General features: G+C 41.6%; 1 protein-coding gene across 1 annotated transcript; it reads right to left on the minus strand.

Moving 5' to 3' along the window:
* Nucleotides 1-488: 488 nt before the first annotated feature.
* znf507 (zinc finger protein 507) lies at nucleotides 489-27310 on the minus strand. The gene is made up of 8 exons (XM_030080702.1): nucleotides 27215-27310; nucleotides 21512-23983; nucleotides 19872-19989; nucleotides 19397-19505; nucleotides 12327-12431; nucleotides 10260-10394; nucleotides 8494-8982; nucleotides 489-1776 (listed from the first exon to the last, which is right to left on the minus strand). The coding sequence occupies exons 2-8, from the start codon at nucleotides 23978-23980 to the stop codon at nucleotides 1704-1706; spliced, it is 3498 nt and encodes a 1165-aa protein (XP_029936562.1). The 5' UTR covers nucleotides 23981-23983; nucleotides 27215-27310; the 3' UTR covers nucleotides 489-1703.
* Between the last annotated feature and the right edge of the window lie 366 nt (nucleotides 27311-27676).

Genomic DNA, 27676 nt, shown 5'->3' on the forward strand with positions numbered 1-27676 from the left:
TTAAGTGTGATTATCTAAATATGAGCTGTGAATAACATTATAGTAATATGTGGCTGTCAGAAAGGTCAGATTGTTCTTTCTTTTTCTTTTTTTTTTTTTTCTGCCCAGGGTCCCACCAGTGCCCAGAATCGCCCGTTACCAACTTGGTGACTTGGTTGTTAGATTTTGGTGAGTTTTTCAACATGTATACATACTCTTCAATGTGTGATGAGACATAAATTTGTCATAGCAAAATGAGGATTTGTTGTACAATAAATAAATAATCAGCTTGAATTAAACCATGTAGACTTTCAGCTTAAATTTCATGGGATTTTCTATAGTATACATCTTTTTGTGCATGTGTCCGCTTCATTTGGTGTGCCAAAAATGTTAGGACACATTCATTTTTTTTTTTTTCACTCCTTAGTCAGATATTTTGAATCACACTTGTGAAGTTTCAAAGATCTCCTGTCATGTCAGGAACAAAACCAGACAAAGTGCAGCCACCGTTTCATTTCCGTCTTTATTAACAAAAATACAATGGCAAAGTAGTGACATAATACTGCCTATGATGTTCCAAAAATAAATAAACATAAAGCAAGCACCACACTGCTGTCTGGACAATTCCACGTTGAACTTCAGTTACAAAATTGAATATGAACAGAAATGCACTGATCGGCACAGAGACGCTGCACATTCTCTAGCTCCTTTGGTTTTAAACGCACGCAGCTCGGTGTGCTTCGTTTAACTTAAAACTGTCAGTTCCCTCAAAAAGCGTTAAGTACATAAAAAGACCAAAACATCGACCTAAAACTTTTTTATAATTTTTTGCCTTAGTGTTTTGTTTTATTTATTTATTTTTACAAGATCATTAAAAAATAGATTTTTCTTCCTCTTAAAAAAAGTCAGTTTTGCAATTCTACAGTATTCAGTTACAGAATGTACATACTGAAAATACAGTACCAAGTGTCTGTGCTCATCGCCGGGTTGGATGTGTGGTAATCTGTGGAAGACAAGGCCTGTTTTCGTGTTCTGCTTTTAACAAGACCCTGCACATGTTGAATTTTTGCCGTCTCCCGAAACAGTTTTTGCAATATGAAACAAAAAGGCAGACATGTCTACACACAAAAAGGTGTTCCATATATGATAACCGGCGTTGTCACAGTGCCTGAAATTTAACTGCTTTCATACCATGGTGAACGAAAGAAGATGTTGTAAATGTTTGAATACTTTCTGATAACAAAGTAATCTGGTTACACTTTCTTAATTACAAAAACTGGAATAGACAGAGCTGCAGCAACATCTGAAATCATGACAAAACAGTCCTCAACCTGAACCAGTTCACAAAAGAGCAGCCAGGTGCAAAATGTGGAAATTACTATCTCACTTATAACTGCTTGTTGTATTTTTTTTTTTTTTTTCTTGTTTGCTGCAGTATCAATGCAATAAAGAATTTCTAAGACATTCGGCTTTGTTTTTGGTATGGAAGTCAAATTCTGGTGTTGTGACAAGACGGGATACCTTGAAAAGAAAGGCACAAAAAACAACAACAGCAAAAAACAAAAACAAAAAAAAAACAGAACTAATCACAAAATAATGACACAGTTCTTCCCTTGACAGTCTAACAGGTTGCATTCAAATAACCTAATATGGCACTCATTTAAGTTTCTCACAGGATGAGAGAAGTTCACCAGTCCTCTAACTGTTGCTCTACAAGTGTTTGATTACATCACCGCCCTTTCTGCTCTCAATGCCGAAAAGCCTGCGTACCCGCTTCGGTCGACGTTCCGAGAAAACCTGCAATGTAGAAATCATAATGACCACCAATTCACCGATTTGAATTAAAGCGAGCAGGTGGCCCCTTGCTGATTTCACCCGCTTAACCCACATTAGTCGCAAAGTGGAAAAGTGGAATTGATGGGGAGGAGGACAGCAATTTTTTAAGGCATTCCAAAAATGAGGATTGTGCAAAATGTGGCGTGGCTGAACGGTAGGAAAATGGTTTACTTTGTATATTCCGTGCACTTGTGCAGACTGCAGGGCTGATCGCTACTAACTACATAATAGCTGTGGTTTCTTTGACGATGGTAGGAGTCCAGGGAGCAGACTTGATTAGTGCTAAGCTAAACTGCAATCTCCGGACACAATAAAACGAGTCGAAGCCATTTCTGGCCAAATAGGTAGCATTCCCACTCAACTCAAGGCAGCTGCACTCCAAATGTATGGATAAATACAATACAAGCAACAAGAAGGAGAGAGCACCTTGACATTTCATGAAATCAGTCACCTTGTGTTTGACATTTTGGAACCTCCATGTCCAAAATCATTTTAATTGCCTACCATCCTCAGCAGATATTGCTCGCCTTTTGTAAATATGTTTGATCGTATTAATGTGAACACTCCTGGTTGTTGTTGTTTTTTTTATTATTATTATTCTGGACTGCTGACGTCAGGGGATTTGCTGCAGTGTTTGCGCATCTCTGCAAATTATGACACCAAGTGGGAGATATTGGAGCCGAGAGGAGAAAACAAAACAAAACAAAACAAAAAAAAAAAAAAAGACAAGCAAAAAACCCTTGTCATGCTTGTATTTACCAGCAGGAGGCTAATGAGAACTTTTTTATCCCTCAGTTAGCAACGTGAATTTATGTTAAATCTATGTATATAGTAGCTTTACAAAGCCAAACGGTCCCTGTGGAGAGCAAAAGAGGCGAAATGCATTCACAGAAATGCCGTCTGGAACTAAAACACCTAAAAAACTATCAGCCAGCAGTCATCATGTTACTTGGCAAAACCATCCACAGCAATCCGCCCTGAAAATGACTTATATTTATTATTTTAAACCACGGCCACTGCCTGGTGGAAAGTAATGCTGCACTCCAGTCTCTGTGAAAGATGACAGATACAGGCTTCGTGCTTTGAAAATATCACTGACCTCGGTTAAAAATATTGCTCGTACACTTTCTCTGCCTCCTGAACGCTGAATCTCACTAAAAACGAATACCAGTCAAGTGTGGGGAAAGTGGGGAACGATACAACAAACGATTTGATCATTATGCAAGTCATTTTGTGCCATTACAGCTCTTAAAAATACCACTGCAGGACACCACTGCTTTTGTTTTGGACTTTTTTGTTTCTGGTTTGGTTTGTGGTAAAAACAACTGTTTGCATGTGTGTGTTTCTGGAGTAAAAGAAAAAAATATATGAATAAATAAAATAAAATAAAATAAAAAGCTGATCAGGAGCATATGAAGTCTGCAAACAACATCAATCATCACGGGTTCAAACAAGTTTAAAACGCACTTTCAAGGCGCTACTTCAAACCACTGACAGTTGCTCCCATATGATGTGAACGCAGCACAAGAAGTACTTATTAAGTTCAGCGAGGAATGCCGGCAATCCATGTTTATGTACAAAACTTTTCTTTTTTTTTTTTTTTTTTTTAAATATTTAAAGCCTGGCAATGTGAGGAAAACAGACTCCCACCTTGGAAAACTAGAATCCAAGCTTGTTTGTAAGGCAGGATTCATTATTAGAGTCACATAGTAAGCAGTCAGAGTTAAGACAGGCCTCCATCTACTGTAATTGGGGGAAGCAGGTTGTCACCACTGTCGGCTGGGGGGGGTTCTGCTCGGTTGACTCTTTAATTCTCTCTGCTCATTTAAATGCATGCTATGTTAATGAGACAGAATGGAGACTGTGGTCCATTTTTTTTTTTTTTTTTTTTTTTAATTCCGTCAAATGCAGATTTGTCACCGTCTTCCCTGACACCGGCACTTTGAATTGTAAATGAAAAGAGAGACAATAATAATCTTCCATGATAATGAGAATCCCACCCTGGGTAACAGGTCTTTGAGATAGAGATTTAATTTCGTTTGATACACTGCACTGCACACACATGCGCACGCAACTCCAACCTGTTAGATGGAGAGGGGCGGGTGGGGTCCATGAATTATGGATTTTCCATTTTATCTTAATTTCCTCTGCCTCTGTCTGTGTGTTGTAAAAACAGTAAGGGCATGCAGATGACTTAACACAATGTATGTTCTGCATGACAAACGCTCACTCGGCTGAGACAGAAATGGAGAGCAGCGTGACGTTTAAGGGCAAAGAATAATGCCTGTTTTCAACCCATGCACTTCATTTTCTCAATTTCAATCCTTATGTGACTTTGACAGGCTTTTTTCTTTTTTTTCAGTGAGAGTGATCTCAAAACTAGCTGGAACAAGAATGTACTGTTTGGCTCTGCGGTAAGCAACATCAATACGTGAGCAAAACTTGAATGAATGAGGCCGCTAGTTTGACATGATTTATCTAGAAATGCTTTAACATGTGATGCGTGCTCCTGTGACCCCTGTTTTGCACGCGACATTAAGCTGCACCCTGGGAACTGTATTCAGATGATTGAAAGCGCATTAAAAATACAGCTGTGGGGGCGCCTCGGTGGTAGAGCGCGTACCTTTTGCTGCATGTCATCCCATCTCTCTCCCCTGTCTTTCCTGTCTCTCTCCACCGTGGCTGTCTAAAAAAGCAGAAATGTCCCAGAAACGAATCCTAAAAAAAAAGAAAAAAACAGCTGTGCATGCAACCAAGATGCATTTCCTATCACATTAGTCAAACCACCTCGCACTCAGAGAGGCATTTGGCCACTACAGCAACAAAGTGTGACTCTTGTGTAGGGCTGCCCCCCCATTGTTGACCAAATGTTAGTTGACAAGAAGTTTTTATCGGTCGGTTAGTCACAGAAAAAAAGAAACAAACAAGACTTGGTCAAAGCCCAGTGTATGGCTGGACCGTGTATGAAACACTAGCGGGCTTTTAATTTGACACAATCAGTCACACGGCTCGTCTCTGTGCTTGTTAGACCACATTGGGCGGGAAATCCAGAGTGTGGGCTCATTTTGAACTCTGCAGGCAAAAATTCACCAATCATTCATTGACCGCAAGCATGACATGCTCAGCACAGCCTTGATAAATAAATGTATTGTCTGGTTGTTCCCACACATTCAGAATCATTACCGCTTTTGTTGATGTTGTTAACAGGCGGCTCGACTCGTGAACGCATGCATAATGTAGCATAGTGTTAACAATGTTACTCATAACAGTCTCTCTGAGCCCTGGAAATCAAACCATCTTCTGATGCCCCAAAATATATGTTTGAGTAGCTGATTCAACATTAACATGCGAGAGACTAGTCGACGACTGGCTTGAACAAACCTCTACTAGACGACTAGAAAAATCTTTGGTTGAGGGCAGCCCGAATCTGTCCTTTAACAGATACACAAAAAGATGCAATTAAGATTTGATTGTGCAAACCGAGCACACAGCTCAGACAGAACCACATCTGTCTGCAGACTTCAAAAACAAGCCAGGCGAGGTGTGACTCATCAGTTTTAAAGTACACGTACATAAGTATTAACAGAGGAAGTGATATGCATGGTAACTCAGGTTAGGGAAAGAGATATTCAATGTGACTATGGAGACCAGAGATGGACTGAAGTCTCACATATGTAATCCGGCTCCATCATAAGATACAGTCTGCATAGGAGACACATGTTAATGTCAGACAAAAAGGGGTGAAGGACTCACAGCGTGCAGGCATACCAGGCTTCATTTAGTTCTTAGACATCTCTCAGGGAATAATAAAAAAAAAAACACCCAGCTATCTCATATGATTAAAAAAATAAATAAATAAACAGATTGAAAAACTACACTTATTCTACAAGGCATCAGTTTGGAAACAGCTGTCAAAGGAGGAGCAGCAAACTAGCCAGATCCACTGCTGTCTGCTCAGTCTCCACTGCTGCTGTCAATTAAAATGCATCCAAATTCCCTTTCCTCTGAAATCATCACCCATCTAAATGACTTTGTTTGAAGAGATCGGCTCAGCGAAGAAGTTGCTGCTGGGGTAGAGCACTTTCTTAGGCTGTTATTATCAACACGATCACCAAACAAACACGAGGAACATGGGGACATCGCAGGCTATCTGAAACAATAAAGGCTTTGCTTTGCTTCTCTTGAACAATCAAACATCACTTCTGTGCTGCCATGGACTCAATTCATATCAGCCAAGATTCAGAATTAAAATGTCAGTGGCCTCAGTGTACACAAAATCTACGACTAAAGCCTGGGAACAGCTGCTAAAACATTAAAGAGATAATCTTGGCAATGTCGAAAACGACAAAAACTGATTATGGACATCGCTGCAACATTCTCTACCCTCTTAAGGAAACCGGGGCTCACTTTCCTCCCTGCTAAAGAAGCCATTCATTTTCGTACAATATGAAAAACAACTTCCACAGAGTGAGATAATCCGTCACAGTGAGCACAAAGCCTCCGTTTGGTTTTGTCAGAGTTTATGTTTAGGCATTATTTGAATGTGCTAAGCTAAGTGTTTTCAGATCAGGGCTGCATTACGTTCTGCTCTGCTTCCTGTCAATCAGCTCACAGCCACAGTCTGAACAAATGGCCTCCTCCAGAAAAATAATCCTTCAAAAGCATGTCGCCTAACTAACTTTACTGTTTCATCCGTGTCTTTGTATTTAGGGCGTCGTCGTTAGCCGGGGCAGAATTTCATTTCAAGCTAGGTATGACACTGGAAAGTTTGTATTTTAAAAGCAACGGTAAACAAATGCATGGTTAAAAAAAAAAACAAAAAAAAAAAAACAACAAAACATATTACATACAGCATGAATTTCAAATGACCGGGAGAACTGTGACCTATTAACAGTAGGAAATGTGGTTGGACTCTTAAGTGAGTCCTGCTTTCAAACATCTAGGCACCATTATTCAATATTACGCCATCAGAAATTATTGACAAGCCTAACTTCCCTTATGTATTTTAGCCAACAGGCTACTATCACCGTAGACCAATTTTGACTTCATTGGTCACAGGAGAACACTTCACACGCCTATTTCATGAGACGTGCGCAGGAGAGGGACCAATCTGCAAACACACTCCCACACACAGGCCAAAACCTGCTGGAGGTCTAGCACCGAAATGTCGCACATTAATGCATCACTGCAAGTTAGACGGCGTGCGGGAATCTGTTTGCAAGTTTTGATCCACTCCACTGGTCAACCTCTACTCTTCCTTTGAGAACAAAGAGTCTTTTTCCCTAAACACATTAATTTTTAAATGATCCAACAAGTAAAATTTACACTGACAAAGACAAACAAAAATTGCAAGTAATAATAATAACAATAATAATAATCAATTGCCTCTTTAAATGGGCATAACGGAAACTGACATGCATACAAGTAAATTGGTAAATATTAATTAAATCATATTCAAACTGTGAAACATGCCTTTAGGCATCGGTGAGTTTGCACATGCGCCTCCTTTACTAGGCTAGAGCCTTAACTGTGTAGGATTAAATACATTAAATAATATTACAGTAGCAAAACTAGAGCTGCCTTATGGTCAATATGTGAATTATACTGGAAACATGAAAATTGTTTCCATTTCTGATGAGGGATTATGTGGTTTTGTGAGGTATGAACTGTCTCTGTGTACAGAAACTCTAGTTTGGGTTTTCCCTTGAGGTGAACTCACTGCCAAATTCCCTACAGACACACACTGTGTGTCATTTTTTAAGGTCAAATTATTTTGTCTCACAAATATTAACACCTCATGAGGCCATACCCATTCAATGTTTTTCTGCAAAGTCTGACAAAGTGATGGGTAGACATTGGTCTCAGGAGCTGACTGGGAATCAGCTGAATTTGCTTTAGTGATTTTTTTGTATGTGTGCTAAAGAGGGTCAGGTTATGTTTGCATACTTTCCTTTAAAAGGATATGCTATTCAGAAACATTCACTGTGTTTCTCAACACTTCTTCAATGTGTTCAAATTGGACAGCAGGTGTCACAGTTAGTCACCGCTTATTTTTTGTGTTAGCTGGCAACCCTGTGTCACAACAGTTTGTGTTTTTCTCTTTTAACTCTACCTACTCAGCAAACATTTGGAAAAATGGCTGTATAACAGTGAGCTGCACTGCTACAATACAGCACACACAGAAAATGGCAGTGCTGCATTATCCAGCAGAAACACTGTGAAGTAAGGTAAGAAACGCAATGAAATACACTTTTTGTGGGGAGGTGAATTCTTTTAAGAACAAGGGATGCACTGACAACTTTGCCGATACTGAGTACAAAACTGAAAGTATTCAATGACCCAGAATACCCATCAGATTTAGAAAAGCTTTGGACAAAGTAATTGATATAAAATCCTTCTTTTCCCCATCATTTGAGAAATACAAGCTTCTGTGTGCCTACAAAAATGAAGAAAATCAGGATAGTTTGCCTTTCTTTCTGACATAGTACTCAGAGCTTTTGGTATATGGGATATTAGTCTTGGGTAAAATCTACAATACTGATTCATTTTATTCTGGAATATGCTCCAATATCCATACCAGTATCAGCATCAGTGTATCCCTTTTAAGAATGGAGATTGGTGTACTATAAATATATATATAAACTGAGAGCGAAGGAGGGGAAGGTGCTGTAGTCTCACTGTGCTGCACTGCCCTCTGCTGTCTGGAGGCCTGACTGTGGCTCTGGCTGCTGTGGCTGCTCCTTGTTGAGGATGATGCTGATGATGTCTCCCTCGTGGTCCTTCATGTGCTCCATCAGCCGCTCTTTGCTGGTGGACTCGAAGCCGCAGATGCAGCAGCAGAAGAGCAGCACGCAGTACTCCATGCCCGGGCCTGGGACGGGAGCCCGGCCTGCCCCCTGCTGGGCCTGGGGATGGGGATGGGGCTGAAGCTGGGGCTGCACCGGCTCCTTCCCCTGGGCGGTCGGGGATTCGCTAGGCCACTGTGAAGGCTCTGCAGCGGGTGGTGGAGGGCCTGCTGACCCGTCTGCCATTGCCACGCCAACGGCTGTTGCTGTTGTGGGCGTCGGTGCTGGCTCCGCCGGGCCTTTGGCTTTATCCCTCGGTGGTTGGACCACAACGGGCCGCTCTGCCACGGGCTCAAACACAGCTGACAGCTTCTGAGGGGTGCTGACGACGTAACGGGACAGGGCCGAGAGAGAGTGGGAGCAGAATAAAGAAACTGAGCTGTCAATCTGATATTTGGGACAGTGATGGTTCACGGCTGTTTTTACCCCCCAGGTTTCCACAAATATTGCTTATGTTTGGGCAGCTCACACAGGCAAATGAATCATACAGGTAGATTTTTATTTTAGATATAATTTGGGTGCTGGGATACTTGAAGATGGTATTGAAGCCTGGGAGTTTTTGTCTATGTAGATTACAAAAAGAAATACCATATTTAATGCTGTCACTCACTGAAAATTTGGTGGTGCTTCAATGCTATGCAGTCTGTGGAAAAGCTTTATCTTGAAACCGATTGCCTATGAACACTGCATAAACTTTTTTATGTGCACCAATTTCATTGCTATTTGAGCAAATAAAATACTACACTTTTGCATTTTCTCATTTTTGATTTACAGATTAGGCCTAGGACTGAAAGATATATTGTTAACTAGATGTGAACATGCACAATATCAATATCACAAAAGGCAACCATATTGATATCAAATTTAGGGGTACGAGTTAGCTTAAGACGGTAATTGGTCTGTTTTGATCAAAACAATATTTTGTGAAGTAATTGCATTTTCAACACCCAGTTGGTATTATTATGCTGTTTTTTGAAGAATGCTCAATTTTCACTGTTGCTACACTTAACATTTCAAGTAAGCGTGAGCTCACAGTCATATCATGCATCATACCACTATCCAGATATTTGGCATAAATATTGAGGTATGAAATTTTGTCTGTTTCGTGCAGTCCTAACTTGGCCCTTTTCTCACTGATCACTGGTGAGGAACAACAACATGATGATAAATGGAGGTGCAAGGTTTCCAGTACAGCCTGCACGATATGCCGGGGAGGAAACACATCTGGAATACAGCTGCATGTTGCATTTGCTTCATAAAACTGGCGATAATTATATGGGAGCATAACAGTCAAGTAGTCGAATTAAGTAATGCTAGCCTCATTTGTATCGTCCAGCTACAAGTGATCTGGACTGATCTGTCTGCAAGTTTCATCAACATAAATTTAACACTTTTTTCCCCCATATCACTTACAATGAAATCAGTGGATTTTCACTGGAAAAACTGAGCAATTTTAAAGCTCCAATCCCTAATTTTTGCCACACCCAAGCGGTCACAAAATGGTTGAGTGGACACTGTCTGCATCCCATGAAGTCTCAATGTATTTGGGTCAACGTTCAGTCTAAACTAAATGCAGATACAGTCCTACTGTGTGCTTACCGACTGCTCTGGGAAATGGCCTCATTGATGGCTTTGTTGACTTGCTCGTAGTTGTAGTTCTGGTCTCCGGCGTGTTTCCACATGTGGGATTTTAGTGACGGGGGATGGCTGCACACATAGCCACACAGAGAGCACCTGGAGAGGAGACGGAGGAGAGGCTTAGAGGGATGGAAAAAGAGAAAGAAGTGAATGAAGGAAGATGAGGAATTGAGCGGAACTGGAAAAAGAAAGAGCGGATCAAGTCTAAGTTGATTTAATATGCGTGCTGAGGTTCAGCTAATCCTTCTCCTCCCTTCTATCAAGTGGAATCATCCTTACTCAAGACTCTGCTGAGGAGGACTCGGTGAGAGACACGGAGATGAAAACAGGAGGTAGAAAAGAGGGAATAGGATTTGCCGTAGACTGCTTAAGTCATTTGTCCAAAGTGAAAGAAGAAGAAACGTGGTTCACCTCCTTACACTCCTCAAAGTCTTCACAGGCTGAATTTGAGAACAAAAATTGGGCAATCGCACATTTTTACAATCACTGGGAAAATGGACAAAAAAAGAACTGCAGCACCTGTCTTCTATGGCATGAACAGACAGGATCTAATAGATGTAAATGGTGAGAAGGCACCTATCAGAAAGAATAATGGACTAAGGGGCACCCCGGTGGCACACTGTGTAGATTGTGTACCATGTCAAACTACAGCCACGGCAGCCCGGGTTCAAATCTGGCCAAGACCTTCTGCTGCATGTCATCGCCTCTCCCTGCCCTGTCTCTCCAATATAAACATCACTCAATAATACTTGTATGCAAAAATCATATTAATGTTCATCCTATTGAAACAAATGATAATGTCAGATGTGATATCAAACAAAACTAGAATTTTCAAAAATATTCCATGAAATGTTTCATGCCAAATTTGGTTGGTTTCTAATTAACAACTTGCTTGTTATTATGAGCTTAGGCGGCAAAAATGTCTCATGATATCTCAAAATCACTACATCATCATGATATGTTTCTGAAGATAACAAATGATAATTAATAAGACTTTGTTTCTAAAACAAGTTCCACTATAATGATTTGGAATCAATAAAAAATGTTAAAGTAAAAATGAATCCAAAATGAAAGAAAAACACTGTGATATTCTTAACTAGCATAATACTTAAGATTATAAAATGTCCATGCACTTATCCCAATCCAACCTCTTCTGTTCATTTTGTCCAGCTGTCATACACACTTATCAAATCCCCTCTCTGTAGAGAGAAGGAGCTGACAAAGTGTTACACTGTCGGCTGCATTTCATCATTGCATGAGACATGCCTCAACGTCTGACACAATAGATCACTTGGATGACACAGATCATCTGAACCATCATTTGATCATCAAAATACATCATCTGACAGTTTACAACTTTGTAGCTGCATAGAGCTGCTATGCAGATGCAATCAGGGCCGTCGGCGCCTAAAATCGGTGTGAGCAGAGCGATACATCCACCCAGCTGCTGACAGTGTCCACCAAACAACCACAGGTTTGTGCCGTCAACCGCAGAGAGCTGCCACGATTCCCCCTCTTGATTTTCTTTACATATAAAAGATAGGAAGACATTCCTCTTAGCAACAGAGAAGTTTATTTTTCAAGCAGCATTTATCTCACTGCCAGAACAGGGAGGCAAATCAGAGAGAACTGATAACTCCTGTATTACAGGTTTAAGACATTCAAATTTAAGACTACGAGATCACTTTTGAGGCCAAATGTTCTTAACACTGAATTTATGAAACTAATCAGTTGTTTAGACAGGAGATCCATGACACGTTATCCCAAAATCACCTTATTAAAATGATATGATTCAACTAAAAGATGATAAACAGTAATACTTAATTATCACGAAGCTCTAGTTCCAAGTCATATTTCTGTTCTGCCTGTCAGGGGAGTTTTTTTATGGCATCCAACACAATACAGAACTCTAATGTAGAGTACAACAAGCCCGCTGTCTTTTGCTGGTTACAGCTATCCATTCTCACCTCGGAGGTCCAGAGGTCGGCTTTATCTCTCTGCTGCTACTGCAAGTTTGATGTTTCTCACCTGTACTGCTCCAGCAGCTGCACAGCCTGGTGCTCCTGAGGATGCCTCCTCATGTGGCTCTTGAAACTGTTCATATTGGTGGTGGCAAAATCACAGCTGCAACACCTGGCGGACAGAGCGAGGGTGGGGAAACAGGGGAGATGGGAGGAAAGAGAGAGGCGAGTTTAACAAGCTGCCTGTTGGGGTCAGTGTGTTGTTCCTGTTCCTGTTCCTGTGCAGCCTGAAGGGAAATGAGGGATTTACCACAAAACACACGGCAAATTGCTACTGTAAGGAAATGAATGCATTACGATGTTTTCTACTTTGTCGCCTGGAGGGCACAGAGGCGCAAACCATGGCCGTTCAACTCACGGCCGTTAGCACCGACTTTAAGTGCAGAGAGACAGACGGCAAATGGGGAGATGCTCTCCATAATGTTTCGGTATAGTGAGCCTAGTTTATCAGGAAGTCTGAGTTGACAAAATGTAGAGTGCTGGAATTCATTGGAAAACCTTCTCTAACCAAATGTTCACACCATACTTAGACTGTTATAGTAGCGGTAACAGTTAGAATTAGTTTTATTACAACCAATAAAGGCTGATGTATACACTACCTTGGACAAGAGTCTTCTGTGATACATATATATATATATAAAAAATCCACTCCTTTTTCCTTTGTTGTGCTAAGTTTAACATCCGACAAATCTTGTTCATTCTCCTTTGCTTGGTTATTCCACTGAAATTTAATAGCATGCTATGTATTTTTCCCCCTTGATGATTTGTGTAATGTGTGCTATTGGTTATTTAATCAATACTGCAACACTTGGTGTAATCCTAAATTTCAGTACCTCGACAACAGGGCCCAGGGAGTGTCTGGAGCACAACAACAGAACAAATTGCTTATGAATCTAAATAAACACATTCGTATGAATTGACTGTGCTGTATGCTGCTCCTGGTATTGTTGTTGTTGATGATGAATGGCCCAGCAGATGAAGAGGCCTTCTGCGATACCTGGCACTGAGGTAGACTCACATGCAATAAAATTAAAATCTACAATGCTTATCCATAATCTATGATCTGGGAGTTTGACTCGTACAACCAAGTCGAGGACAAGTTTTTTAAATCTTTCCTAGCCTAACATCTTTGAGATTATCTTTGAAATTATCCAACTTTTACAGCTATTAACCGAGGTTAGAGGGTGGAAATAAATTATTAAATTTAAACACAATTTTCAAAAAATATATGCCACTTTGCCATACCACTTTAGCTGATCCAAGGAAAAATAATCAATACAAGCTTAATTTTACCTCCACTGCTTGGTCTTAAACCAGCATTAGCCCAAATTAACTAATAAAAAACTTGATGTACATGAATGTCGCACATCATTCCCCCCTCTTTTACAATGTCCTGTGTTTGTGATTGCCATTCACCTGGAGGCGAAACACCAGCGGATGATTTCCTTGAAATCTTTCTTAAATTTTTAGAGGGCTGCATTGGCTCTATTGTGATTTGCCAAGGTCCTCTGAATGTCGATGGATGTCATCTGTTAAAAATGCCATCTGCTATCATCTTAAGAGTCATCTGCTGAGCGTCTTTAGAGCACACAGTGCCAACAGACTCAGTGTCATTATTCTTGTCAAGAGAGAGGGGCACAGCGCTAAATCTGTGCAACCGATTGCGACCGACTGCCAAACTGCCACAACCAAGGACTATTTTGCTCTGCCAAAGTAACCCTACCGGGAGTCGGATGATATCCAATAGCCTAACTCCTGATCCCTGCTCTGCATTAGCTATTCAAATCTGACCCTGCCAATTTGTTTTCTCAAAGTTAAGTAATTGAAGATACTGTGTGACACTTTTGACCTCTGGGGAGCGAAGAGAGACCAGAGACTCCTCCAGGGGCCAATAGAGCTGGAATGTCAAAGCAGTATTTTGGTTTCACAAGTTTTTTTTTTCCTTCTTCTTCTTATTCTTTTTTCAGTGTTAATCAAATACAAACCCACAGTCCAAAATTAACCCGTCAAATGCCAGCAAGATTTGTGTTTTGGCTGCCATCTTCTTAAAATAGTAACATTTGAATCCCTTAGTTAAATACAGCTTTTGGTCTAAGGTCAACAGCATTTCACAGTCATCCAAGGTCATGGTATTTCTAGTAATAATGCATAATCCTGTGTCATTTTGAAGACGTTTCATAAAAGTCAAGTTGCCTTTGACAGATGACTACTAGATACAGCTTTTGATCTTTGCTTTTTCTCCAACTCAATCCCTGGAGAGCACCATATACTCTGACTGTGAGCCAATCAAATGAGGCCAAAGCACTGAGCCATGTGTCCAAATGTCGCATGAATGGACACGATGCTGCTGCATAAATCTGCTGCTTCTGTTGGGATGAATTAATCGAGCAGTAGCCGTGGAAACTTAACATTATTTCCATGTGTCTGTAGGGCAGTGACGAGGCCACTGTAAAGAAAAATGACCACGAAGACAAAAAAAGTTCACTGCATAAATGAGTGAACAAGTTTTAAATTGAAACTCTAAATCTGCTCGTCTATTTACTGACATTTCACACATGGCTGATTGTAGACATAACAGCAACGAAAATGTGGAAGGTGACAAATTTCTATGAAAAAACTAATATAATTTAATTTAGCATTTTTTAAATTTATTTATTTTTGCTAGCCTTGGCAGGTGGCACAGAAAATTATTTTCGATCAGTGCAGACAGTGTAACTCTACTGGTGATGATTAGGCAACATAAGTATATGAAGTAGCCCAAGTGCCATACACTGGGTAGGACAGAGCAGCAGAGTTGTAATGTAACATAAAAAAAGAAAAAGAAACTTTAAGTGATGGAGTCGTCACAAGAGGTAATTTGCTGTGCCACAACACACAGCAGCTAGCTTTCTTTGCTGAGGTCGCAGCTTATTATTAGCTGACCGGTTGCCTTGAAATGGGACCCAATGTATGTCTGTTGTCTGGGGCCCCGTTTAGAGGTGACTGATGTCTTAGGTTACCTACCGGTTTATAAGTAACAGGTGAGAGGATGGAAAATAGCAGCTACCTAGTTGAAGGAAGTTGCCATCCATTGCTCTCTTGTAGCATCTTACTGGTTTACCAAGGAGCAAGAGAAAGATTTTGAAAGCTGCCTATCAAATATTAATTATTAGTACCAGCAATTTAGCAATTTGTTAGTTATTGTACGAGCAGCTTGTGTTATTGGTGTTATAACAAATGGTGCAGTGTTATCAGATTATTTCATGTAAAATATACAGATTTACCACTGCAGTGCTTGGCCAGTAAAAAGGGAGAAATATAAAGGCTACATAGATAAAAAATTAATAAAATATGGAAAACTCCACTGACAACATTAATATGTACATTGAATACTTAATTCTGCTTAGCTGTGACGTTTCCTATTTACCATTTCCATTTTCAAACCAGATATCTTCTTACAAAGATAGTTCAGTTTTCCATATTTGCAGCTTTGAAACGCCATCTGAGGAGAGCCCTGAGGGCCGAGGAAGAGGATGTGGAAGTGGCTGGTGCAGAGGCAGCAGAAGTAGGCCAAAGGAGGTAGAGGCAGGGATGTTTGACATCCTGTCTTCCACCAGGTCCTACTGATGCAAGCGCCAGTACACAACCCTCATGCTGCATGTCGTAATAACTTGCATTATCACAACATTTTTTTTTATGTAATTAAAAAAATTTTACATTTTTTTCACATTTGTGATTCAAAGTTGGTTTTGTTCATCTAAATGTGTACTAACAGCTTTTTAACCATTTCTACACAAATCAAATCAAAAGAGCAAATTTACAAATGCAGTCACACAACTTATTAAATATTTATAAATGAATGGAAGTTTGATACATCATGAGGCTTGATGCAAAGACTCTCTCTCCACCTTTTCATAAAAGCAACAAAGAGGATGGAAGCTGTACATCCATTGTGCATCCACCACCACAACATTACATGATGGAGTTTCAGGCGCCTTTCAATCTAAATGAATGGCCTGGCATTGCATCAAAATCACTGTAAATTAAAGCCAGCTATACAGTTGATCTACTATTGATGAAAAAGGTTCTGAGCTATGTAAAAATGAAACCATGCCCACAATTTGTGTATCACAGCCTGACTTTACTCTTTAGGTTTGCCAGCCACTTGTGTTTGTGCACAAGTTTGTGTTCATGCATTTTAGTATTTGAGTTATTCCTCACTTATTGCAGTTACAATAGTTGTAGAGTGGGCTTTTATGGGAGACTGGTTCGGGGTCCTGTTACCCAGGGATAAACTCTAAACTCAGAGCTGTCTTGTAAAATCGTTCACATTTACAAACTCTGACAGTAACCTCGCCCCTGATGTAAAATCACAGGCTCCTTTTCAGAAATTACTAGCTACAAACATTTGCCACACGTATGAGTAAATTTTATCTTGCACAATTTACAAACGCTCGCCTGTCTGAGAGAAGTAACAAGACATGTGTGTCTGTCCTCTGTCTCATCTCCTCCTTCAGCACTCTCCGAGGAAAAGTTTCACCAAAGGTTATTCAAGTTTGTCTTTGTCTACACTTTTTCTTTTTTTTTTTACCCTAATCCTTCCTCTGAGAGATGAAGTTCTTTTTTACCAGGAGCATCAAAAACTTTTCTAGGATGCTTCTTGTATTATTGTGCCACAGTTTCCATAATACTGCTAGATCCTATAAGGGACTCTCTCTCGATGTTGTAAGTTATCTCGCGAGCTCACTAGCTACTGTAGTAAGTTTTTCTGCTTCCTGGTTGCTTTCCCCATCAGCTCTGGCAAGCCAATCACTGCTGGCTGATGTAAAATGCATCACTGCTAATGTGCCGGTGCAGGAATGTCACCACAGACACTGGATTATCATTTTTGCTGTATTGCAACTCCAAGAGAGATCTACCTGGTGATAAAGTTCAAATGAAATGACCTCACATGACTTCTACTTCCTGTAAAACAGGGTATCTTAAACAGTGACATCATCCTGCAATGGTGAGCAATAAATCCTTCGCAAATCTTTAAACAATCCTCTCTCATCCACCTATCCCTTCAGCTAAAACTGTGTTTCTCTCCCAAACTCGCACTGGGTTAGGGTTTGGTCTGTGCTGTTGGTTTACACCTGTGAATAAGCCTTTCCCATCCAAATGTCCTGTTTCAACAGGAAATACATCAAATCACGAGAGCAGAGTCCATTTCAGGGGTTCTTTAATCAACATTGTGTGAACCTGTTTGTTAAGGGCTTAAATATGATGGAGTTTCATTTAAAAGTGTGAAAGTTCTGCACTGCAGTTTTAAGTCTCCAGAGTGTGCATGTTTATATGTGCCATGGCGCAATAGAAAATGTCAACAGTACCTAATCCAAGCTTAAATATGGATTTTGCCAAGATTAAATGAGGTAAAAATCTGGCTCAATTCAGAGAGAAGGTCTTTAATTTACCCACTGGGGTGAAAATAACACTGTAAATATATCTAAGAGGAGATACACACTGTTCATTTTAATTTTTAATTAGTTTATTAGGCTGGATTTTTCAAATTGTTCTGCTCTTTTCTTCCATATTTTCAGTGCAAATGTATCCTCACCTTAGGGCATGATGAAATAAAAAAGCAATCACTTCACATCGGCTATCAGGTGCACTTCTCTGCATTTTGAGGTGTATCAGAGCCTTTATTTATTGACACTCATTTTTGAATGACATTTTTCTACTCTAGTCAAAAAGAAAAAGAAAACTGGGAACAGTACACAGTCCAAATAAACTGCTCCGAACAGTCCCGTTGTGAACACGACCTCACAATAATTCCTCACATCAGTAGTAGTTTCATCTCACTGGCTAACAGCATGGCTGACATTTCTGACCTGAAATAGCCTCCGACCTCACCAGTGAGACACCTCCTGACCTTTTCTGGTGCAGGGAGACTTTCTGGTGCGTGTGTGTGTTTTTATGTGTTTGTCTGTGACCTCAGAGCACAGGAAATGGCCTAGTGGTAAAAAAAAGATGACGCCAACACCAGTATGTGTTTACACCACACAGCAGCTATGTGTTCACACAAAGGCCATGTGCTAATACAGAGCCTGGGAGCAAACACAGTGCAGTCGATGTGTGAGAAACACAACAGCCCCCAGGCCGCCTGAGCGCTCATGATGAGCTCACTGTGCTCCACTCAGCTTTACCTAGCACCTTCTGCCACCTAATGGGGATTTTTAATATGACATGTGCAGCTCAAGTACAACGTATTTTAGAGGGAATATGACCATAAGGACATATTCCCGAGGGAGTTTCACAGAAATAAAGTGGAGAAAGTTAAGTCTGGAGCCTGTTTGGTAATCTCACTCTGCCAATCAAGTGAAAAGATAATCACAATGCATAATGTATCAGTGTTCACCAATAGTGAAACAAACTGGAATGTACTGTGTCCCAGTTTATATTTTTTAGTAAAATTCTGTCCCAGTGTCCAATAAATACATAAATAAACAAACAAACAAACTTTGGTTTGGTGGAGAGAGAATTAACAATAATAGCTGGGATCTCAATTCAGATGGGATTAGTTTTCCATTATTTTTTTTTTTTTGTGTGTCTGTTTTTTTGTTTTTTCTTTTCTTCTTTTCTGATACTAGGCATTTAGCAAATGGAAAAGGCTGGAATTTTACCGACAGGGACAAATGCTACAGCTGGCAACCAGCAACCACCTCCTGTAAAACTAGTCCAGTCCAAATAAGTCCATACTGTTTGGTAAAAGCTGATGACTTTGAAGACCTTTTTAATGTTTCAAAAAGCAATTTAAGACCAATTCCACTGCTGAAATAAAAAATGACAATGCAAGCTACCAATGTATCAGACTTAGGCCTGCAGTATTAGGCCAACTCCTCACATTAAAACCAGCAAGCGAAGAAACCTCAACATTTCAAACACCTCTCAAACTGACTTTAAAACTTAGAATAGTGTATTCAACAGGTTAAAGAAGCTTTTAATGCCTCGAGTTCAACTCAAGACTTTTCAAAGCTTCTTCAGGACTAGGGGACATCCTGGAATGATCTAGACAGACCGATGCTTGGTGCCTCTGGGGAGGTTTTCGGGCAAACTCACCTGTAAGGCTTGTCAGAGTTGTGGATCCGCCGGTGGTTCCTCACCCCAACGTAAGTAGAGCTGGTGTAGTCACACACGTCACACTTATACACCTTTTGTTCGCTAGACACTGGGGACAAATGAAGTGGACGTATAAATTTCTGAAAAACATCACGTGCCAAAGCCCTAAAAGTAGAGAGGATGACTGAGGTGCTTTACTAAAAACTGTGGGGGGAAGATTAGCTGCTGGGAGGGAGCATGGTACAGGTAGACACAATACACATTACTATAGAGATATAATTACACCAATTACATCATTTTTCTTCTTTACATAGATTCAAACTTTATAAGGCATGTAAGGAATTCATGACCTGTTTCTTTGAGAGGAGGACATTTTTGGAAATACAAGGTTTTCACCTGACCATAGGGTTTTCCTGATCAAAGCCAGCCAATGTAAGCAAAATTTCACTCGTGATGAGCATCCCAGGTCTCTTACCTTCATCTGTTACCCGGTCAGCTTCCTCTGCCACGGCTGCAGTTTCGGTGACTGGCGTGAGGGCTGCCACGGCGTTGCTGAAGCTGTGATGCTCTCTTTCATGATTTCTCAGCTGACTCTAGGGATGAGAAATAAAAAAAGAATAGCAATATAATAACAAAATAAATGAATTCCATATTCATATATACCATACATTAAATATATGTACATATATAAATACAATATATAAGGCAGATGCACAAAACTCAACACATCATTTCAAATGTTCTGGTTTTTATTACCTTGAAGCCTGACAAGAGAACTCACTGAATCAAACTACTTCCATTGTCATTTGAATATAGTAAACAGCAAAATCAAGGTAAGAACTAAAAGCTACTTATGTCTGACAAGGTACTAAAACAGATAACTGTAAAACCTTAGCCGAATAATTACGAATACACTTTAAAAGTGGAAAAAAAAAGTCTGATTGAATGAGTGCTCATTTCAGACTTAAAGGTAATAACCACTAATCTGAAAGAGAGAGTAAACCTGACATCTACTGTACATATTTGCGGAGTCACTGAATACATAATGAACTCCCTATCTTGCATTAAGTATTTTATAATAAATTTTGGTTTGTGTGGGTCAACTGAATCCTCTCTCTTTCCAATGTAGGTTTGAGCTCTGTGAAGTCCAAACTGCCAACATCTGTAGGTGGATGCCGATTGACAAACAGGGAGCTTTGTGGATGCACCGCGCAGATATCACAGCACTGGGCCAGCCTTCACCCTTCCCAATTAGAAACTTTCCAAGACTGGCTCCCAAGTCTGCAGGATAATATGAGGAACTTAATGATCTCTGCTGCACATCAGCACTGGAGTCTCATGATAGCAGTGGAATCAATACTTATCTCCTCTGCCTGAATCATCAAATCAAGGGAAACTTAGGCTGCAGCAATGCACCAAGCTCTTCCAGCGCGCATCTCTCCCTGTCAAGGTCTATCACTTCACGCAGAAAGAATAAGTTATCTCTTTTGGTCGCAACTCATCTTCATTGCCACTATTTTGGGTCGCTGAGAAACGAAAAATGCAAGAGCAATTTTCATCTTGATGAGAAAGAGGAGGCTGCGGGAGAGGGTTGGTGAATATTACATTTGTGTCAGGGGACGCTGAGACTGTCCTCATTTCTGCCTCAACATTTAGACTGAATATGTAATCATATGGTTTAGTACAACCAACACTGCCTGATCTACAATGATTCAGGTGTTTAAGTTTTGTTTGGACTCTTGGCTACAATGGATTTTTATATTATTAACATCATTTTGAACAGGATTTAGATGTTTTTGAATAGGACAAATAGAGAAGACTGGTGCTGGTGTGTAAAGCTCAAATCATTGAAAAGTGAGAGGAGTAGTTTCACCATGTTTTTTTTTTTTTTTTTTTAAGTCCAGTCCTGAATACTTAAAAACAAACTGGTGTTTTTTTTTCGTGTAAAAGGCTGTTTCTATGACGGAGTACTACAAAACATGCATGTATACAGGTTTGTTCCTATATGTTAAATTGTTTTTATACTAATTTGATTAAATGTAAAGCAGACTGCATTGGATTTTAATGGACAAAATTTGTAAAACTTTGACTGAGGACCTTTTTTGCCCAACTTACCTTGTAGTGAAATGTATCTGGGCACTGCTTGCACTGGTACATTCTGGTCTTGCAGTGGTGGATCATGTGGCTCTCCAGGTCCTTGCTGTCTGAGGCAATGTGCTCACAGATGGGACACTGGTACGGCTGTCTTTGCCTATGGACCCGCAGGTGCTGTTTGATGTAGCCCTTGTTGCCGCTGCTGTAACGACACAGGCGGCACCGGTAAGGCCTCTCACTGCCAGGAATGTAGTCCACCAGACCGCCATCGGGGGAAGCAACCACCCCATCCATCCCTGCAATGTTGCACATGTAACCCCCGGCGCCATTCCCTGCTACCACTCCCGCCACTGCTCCGTTTTGGAACTGCGCGTTATCCTGAAGCTCCTTCAGGATGTCTTCATCCGAGGCATTCTGGTCGGACCGCTCTCGGAGTCTCTCGATGACAGTGAGCAGAGACAAGCTGATGCCGGCCTTAGCGGCAGGACCCTCTTCATCTACTTCCCCCAGACCCAATGACACCAGTCCCTCATCTCTGTCCTCGCCCTGAAGCTCCAAGTCCACCAAAGCCGCTGCTGTCCCAACTTCAGAAGTCTTCCCTGCTGAAGTTGTCACCTCCAAGAGTCTCTGGCCTGTGTCAGGGCATTGTGCTGGAGCTGTAACGGTTTTGGGACTGGACCTGGTGCTGGAAGAAGGAAGTTCAGGCGTCCTCATGGGCATAGCTACCAGGGCCTCAGCAGCCAGGGAGTGCAGCCGGAGGGACTCAGAGTGGGTCCTCCTGCGGCCGACCGGGGGGACGTTTTCATCCCGAGGGGGATCACTACTTTTTGCGATAGGGGGTTTGTTATCAGCTCCCACTGGCTGTCTGTCACCACTGGTACCTGCACTCCAGCCAATGACCACCTCCTCCTTCTCCTCTTTGCTTGAGATTGTGGGCGACTGCTGGTGAGCTGGCTCTATGTGACGCATGTCTTCCTCTTCAGCTTGCAATAAGCTCTTGTCCCCAACCATGTCTGGGCTGAGAAGAAGAGGATTAGCTGCTATGACTGAATCCTCTGCCGAGGGCAGGCGTTCCACAATCACATTGATGTGACCGGCACTGTTCGGACTGCTGTTGATAATCTTTTGAGCTGATGATAGTAAGCTGTCCGTCACGGAGGAGCTAACATGGTGACTGTCAATCTCCCCTTCAGTCTCTGCCTCTGTGGTCACCTGTACCTCAACCACTGGCTCCTCGGTGGCTAGGTCTTTGATGGGGTATATACTTTCCTCCTCTTCCTCTGCTGCTACTGGGCTTTCATTATGATTTGCAATTGAATGATTCATCATATCCTTTTTGCTCTCAACAGCCAGAGGGGCACAGAGCTGGAGCTTGAAGGTAGTGGGGATCTTGCGCAGGTTTTTGTCCTGGAGAACTGGCGAAAGGACAACAATTTCCTCTCTGGCTGCAGTAGTGTTAGCAGAGAGACCCACTGGAGCCTGGGCTTCTCTTTTAGCGGGAGCCCCATCTTCATCCTCAAAAATGGGGTAAGAGCAGTCGACCAGGCCGGCATGCTTCCAGGCGTGTGTTTTGAGCATCCGCTGCTGGCTGCACACATAGCTGCAGATTAGGCAGCGATACAATCCGTATTCTTCGTAGCTATACCATTTCTTTTTCTGTGGAAGCTCCTCAGCAGCACCCACAGAGTTTTTGATAACCTCGGCTCCTGCAACGCCACCACATCCAGCCTTCTCATCGTCGCCCTTTCTTAAAACCTCTTCCTTCCCGTCGCTGTGGGGGTGAAGATTTGCTGTAGCGGGATTCTTTGTCAAGTTGCCTCCATCGTCGAAATGAAGCCTAACATGAGCCTCCAGCTCCCCCTGGTCGCGGGACGTGAAGCGACACTCAGAGCACATGAGGATGAGGTCGCTGTGCTGCTCGTCATGCTGCTTCAGGTGCTCCTTCAACAAGGCCAGCGTTGGGGAGAGGTAGCGACACAGGCTGCACTGATAGCATGTCACTGTCCGCTTGTGACTGCTGATGTTGACACTGTTGGTCACCTCTGTTACAGCAGTAGTGATGTTGTTGTTACTGTCACCCAGTGCAGAGGGAGGAGGAGTGCTGACAGAGGTACTGCTATCCAACCTCACCTCTTCTCCCTTCTCTTCTTTACAGTTCCTCCTGACCTTCTTGCAAGGCGAGGTTCCTCTGCTCACCATCTTCCCCTCGGCTGCTACTCCCGCAGAACAGGCCTGTTGGACGGCTCTTTTCTGTCCAGCCATGGTGCAGCGGCGCTGGGGTCGCTTCTCCACAATCTTGCTGAGCTTCTCAATGACCTGGATGAGGGAGTCGGCAGCCTGTTTCTGCTGCAGCCTCTGTGAGGCGTCCTCCTCAACACCCAGCCTGTTTTGAGACTGACAGTGGGAGCCCAGGGCCGGAGGGGGAGAGGAGGTGGAGGAGGCAGAGGAGGAATGTGCGATGAGTACAGCCACATCACTGATCTCCTCCATGACCTGAGAGAGGACACAGCATGTGATTAGTTGAAGATGAACTGATTTGATGGAGGTAAACTAGGGTTCAGCATACAGGGATATATTTTAAATAACAAATATTCAGCGTTTCTCCAAGAACTGCATTCTTGTCAACGTATTAAAGCTCCAAAAAAAGCCTATTTAACTCATCATGTGATATTTAAACTCTACACTGACATGCATACTAACGAAATTCTTTTAAACCATGTGTGCAGCTCCTTAAAGCAGGTTAACAGGTTTTACAGACCAATACCACTGGAGTAAATCCTCCCATACTGCACTGGCTGAGAAGAGGAATGTGGCAGCATTTTCCACCAAAAGATGCATGAGCAAATTTCTCAAACAAGTCCTACAAGACCCACCTTTCTCTCTCCAGCAACTTATGGATCGAGTCCTACTCTTACACACCTGATCTAATTAAGATATCATGAAAATATGTAGTACTTAATTACATCAGTTGTGCATGAGTGTGACTAGGACAAAAGCTTGCAGGACAGATAGGCCTTGAAGACTGGGTCACCAATAACTGTAATAACGATAATAATAATAATACTGATAACAACAACAAAGTTCATTTGTATAGCACTTATCAAAACCAGCCTTACAAAGCGCTTTACAATGAGCTCATTAATAAAATACACAGTAATGCATGAATAAATGGGCAAACCTAAGGAATGAAAAGAGAGTTAAACTCCAAAAACAGTGGTTGGTGGCCTTTGGTCGCGCCTCGATAGAGAGCGTTCTGTCTTACTGCATCACCGTTTGGTATGCCGGCTGCTCAGCTGTAGACAAAAAAGCTCTTCAAAGGGTTATGAATACAGCCCCAAAAAAAGAAAAAAAAACAACTCACTGGCTGCCCTCTTCTCTCCCAGGAGGTCACCCACACCCACTCTCTAGAGCCACAAACATTGTGCAGGACTGTTCACACCCCGGCCACCACCTGTTTGACCTGTTGCCCTCGGGCAGGTGCTACAGGTCATTCAAGGCACGGACAACAGACTTTCACGGACAACTAGACTTTCGAGCAGTTTCTTTCCCAAAGCTATCTGCACTCTAACGCATAATTCATATGATGATTTCACTAGTATGCTACATTTATTACCTAATTTCACTGGCACAGTTTACTGTTTTATTTATTTATTTACATCTACATTAGAATTTGTGTAGTGTGAAGCTATGTTGTAGGCTACTACATTTTTTTTTTTTTTTTTTGTATGCACCAACCAGGAATAGTACTCCTAATTTTGCTGTATGTGGAATGCAATGAGCATAAATAAAACACCATGGATAAAATGTAAAAAAAATGGGAGAATTATAACTTAAAACAGAGCAGTGCAAGACTTGCAACGTCAAGTATAGCTGAGGAGCCCCCAAAAAACGCTCGGGCCCCTTAAGCACTTAAGCATAAGGTAGGAACAGTCCCACCTGAGGATGTCAGGCTGCACACTCGTTGGTAAGGAGACAGCAGCTCAGATATATATGTTCTGGGGCCAGGCCATGGAGCGCTTTAAAAGTAACAAGTAAAATCTTAAAATCAGTTGTAAAAGAAATTGGCAGCCAGTGTAAGGTCATTAGAACTGAAGTAAAACTTAATTAATGTGCAGACAATTCCCCTTGAACACTACATCTCCAACTGAATACTGGCAGCTGATTTTAACCACAGGAGAACAAACAGAGCGAGGATTTTTACTGAATTAAATACGGCAGCAGCAGATTGATGCTCCGATGCTGATAATATGGCCGGCACTGTTGTATTTCATGACTGCATTGTACAAAATACAGGTTTACAACTCTTTACAACGCTTACAAAGCGTTTTAGTGTGCAGCTACTCCACAAATTCCTCCATCAACCCCGCTTTGGCAGATAAATTGGATACTTTACAAGGAGCCAATCATATAACAGGTTGCTGGTTCGAGTCAGTCTGCAGAATCAAAGATGTATCTGATAGGAATTCAGTTATAGTGGTGCACACACTGAAGCCGCAAAAACATACTGCTGACAAACCAGTGCAATCCATTTATGAAAAATGTGATTTTGGCCTAAAGGAGACGGCGGTTTTGCTGCCAAAGATGGCAAAACACGCCAGACATGTAGACAGGGTTTGGCTGTTGGAGAGGGAAAGGGACTGGGGCCAAGTGACCATCATGAGCATGATAACTTAACGAATACTGATAAACCGTGTCACTGCTGGTCAATAGCCAACATGTGCTTCTGTTTACAAACAAAGCTTGACGTGACATGGGCCAAAGCCGCAACTTTTCATGTGGTTGAGGTGCTGCAATCTCCACTTTCCTCTTTTTTCACTTTCAAACCACAGATCTCCTTCCCCTTTTTCCTACTTCTGCTTCTGGCTGCAAAATAGCCACTGAATGAATCGCTCGCAAGTAACCCGGAAAGCAGCTGCTGCATGCAAAAGTAAGTATTATCTATTATTATCTGGCTTAGGCGTGTATTCATGCAATAATGAATTCACCTGTGAGCTTTATGGCTGGTTTAAAAAAAAATGAATTTAATAACACTGGACATTTGTTAGTGAAATGCCTCCATAGGGAATGTGTTGCCCTAACAGAGGAAAACAGACATAAATCAAGTTATTGATAAATCATATCTTTGCCAGCTGCTAGGGCACACACAGACCGGCCTTCTGACCTAAACTTGACACAAACAAGTTTTTTTTTTTTTTTTTTTTTTTCCCCCTCAGGATGATTTTGGCTTTGCCACTGTGCAGACACACACGGGCATCTGACAGTCTTATGTCAGAGTCTAAAAATATTTCCTCCACTTGCACAGCCCTAGTAGACAGAAGTTAGGAGCAGCCTCCCCTCTCACACTGAGACTCTCCACCAAAATGTCTGGCTCATGTTTCTCATGATGGAGGCAGCGTGAAGCTTCAGAGGAAATGTGGAGGGGGAAAAAAAAAACAAAAACAAAACAAAACAAACAAAACAAACAAACAGCGAGACAGCAGAGCCCACAGTTTATATGTTAGCCAGTTAGCTTGGTGCCTGCTATTCATACGCACACACACACACACACACACACACACACTCACTCACACACACACACACACACACACACACACACACACACACACGAGTCTCCCAGTGCTAACAGTTTAGTTACACACGCTGGTGCAAGGGCATTTTAATTATCGTTTCGGTTAATAAATGACGGAGCGGCGTAAGGCTGTATTTCAGTCGTTATATACTCACTGGTGCGGAAACGCTCGGCGCTCTTTGGCCTCAACACATAAAAAAACTGCCTTATTTCACTCGTTAGCCATAAAAAGTGGCCTCTCTCTCCCACATTGCAAAATGGCGAGGATGGAATATCAGTCACGTGACTCGGAGTTTGGGTCAGGTGACCAACATGCGCCGATGATTGACAGGCAGCCGGCAGCGCGCGGGCAGGCGGGCGCTACCTGCACACGTGCTCCTCGTGCAGTCGTCATAGTTTTGTATTTTTCATCAGTTTTTAGTTTTTATTTTGTTTTTTAACGTTTGTTTTCAATTCAGATTAGTCTCCACAGTGTGTTTTTTTTTTTGTTTCATTTTTGTGTTTATTCTCTGAAAATGTTTAGTTTTAGTTTATTTTTTATATTTGGTTGTATCTGTCAGGGTCTAGATTTTTAAGAACAAGTATTAAAATGTAAAAACAACACTGTGAATCAGTCA

This window comes from Myripristis murdjan, chromosome 3 (genome assembly GCF_902150065.1).
Source record: "Myripristis murdjan chromosome 3, fMyrMur1.1, whole genome shotgun sequence".
In the NCBI taxonomy this organism is placed as follows: Eukaryota; Metazoa; Chordata; class Actinopteri; order Holocentriformes; family Holocentridae; genus Myripristis; species Myripristis murdjan.